The sequence below is a fragment of the Eimeria mitis genome, genomic scaffold (genome assembly GCF_000499745.2).
Source record: "Eimeria mitis Houghton genomic scaffold, Emh_scaff251, whole genome shotgun sequence".
NCBI lineage: Eukaryota > Apicomplexa > Conoidasida > Eucoccidiorida > Eimeriidae > Eimeria > Eimeria mitis.
The window spans coordinates 12,801-13,391 of record NW_013570851.1 but is presented as its reverse complement, the minus strand read 5'-3'; the positions used below and the strand labels follow the sequence as shown (position 1 = coordinate 13,391).

The window sequence follows — 591 nt, the reverse complement described above, 5'->3', positions numbered from 1 at the left end:
CGGCAGCAGCGGCTGCTGCAACCTGCTGTTGAGCCCTTATATACGACTTGCTGCAGCAGCAAAACGCGGCTCAGAAAGACGATGGGGTCTCCTGAGAAGCACCTGCAGGAGCAACGGGAGCCACGCGAGCCGCCGCCACCACAGCCGCAGCAACAACAGCAGCAGCTGCAGCACTTTGCCACACCTACAGCGCAGCATGCTGCGTCTACGACGGTGGGTCCGCAGCACCTACAGCAGCAGCAGCAGGAGCAGGTGCAGCATGAGCAGCAGGAGGTGAAGCAGCAAGCACCTCAGCAGCAGCCTCGGCAGCAAGAAATGCAGCATATGGAACCGACGCAGCAACGCCAGCAAGACCAGCAGCAGCAGCAACCACAGCCACGACTTGGGGTGGAATCAGGAGGTGACCCTGCGCTGCAGTGTAATCCTGGGGGAAGGGCTGACGGGCTACAGCAGCAACAACAGCAGCAGCACCACCAACAGCAGGAGCAATCTCGCCATACGGAGCAGCAAAAGCAGCAACATGAAGGAAGACTGCAGCAGCAGCATGCTGATGATGTTGTACAGCAGCAGCAAGCTGCAGCAACTGCAACA

At 59.7% G+C, this 591-nt stretch overlaps 1 protein-coding gene across 1 annotated transcript in view; it reads left to right on the top strand.

Moving 5' to 3' along the window:
• EMH_0005340 (oxysterol-binding protein, putative) overlaps window positions 1-591 on the top strand; it is a gene marked incomplete at both ends in the record, with an annotated part of 12,791 nt that overhangs the window by 123 nt on the left and 12,077 nt on the right. Inside the window, 2 exon segments of the mRNA XM_013497169.1 lie at window positions 3-273; window positions 398-591. Coding sequence (XP_013352623.1) covers window positions 3-273; window positions 398-591 — 465 coding nt within the window.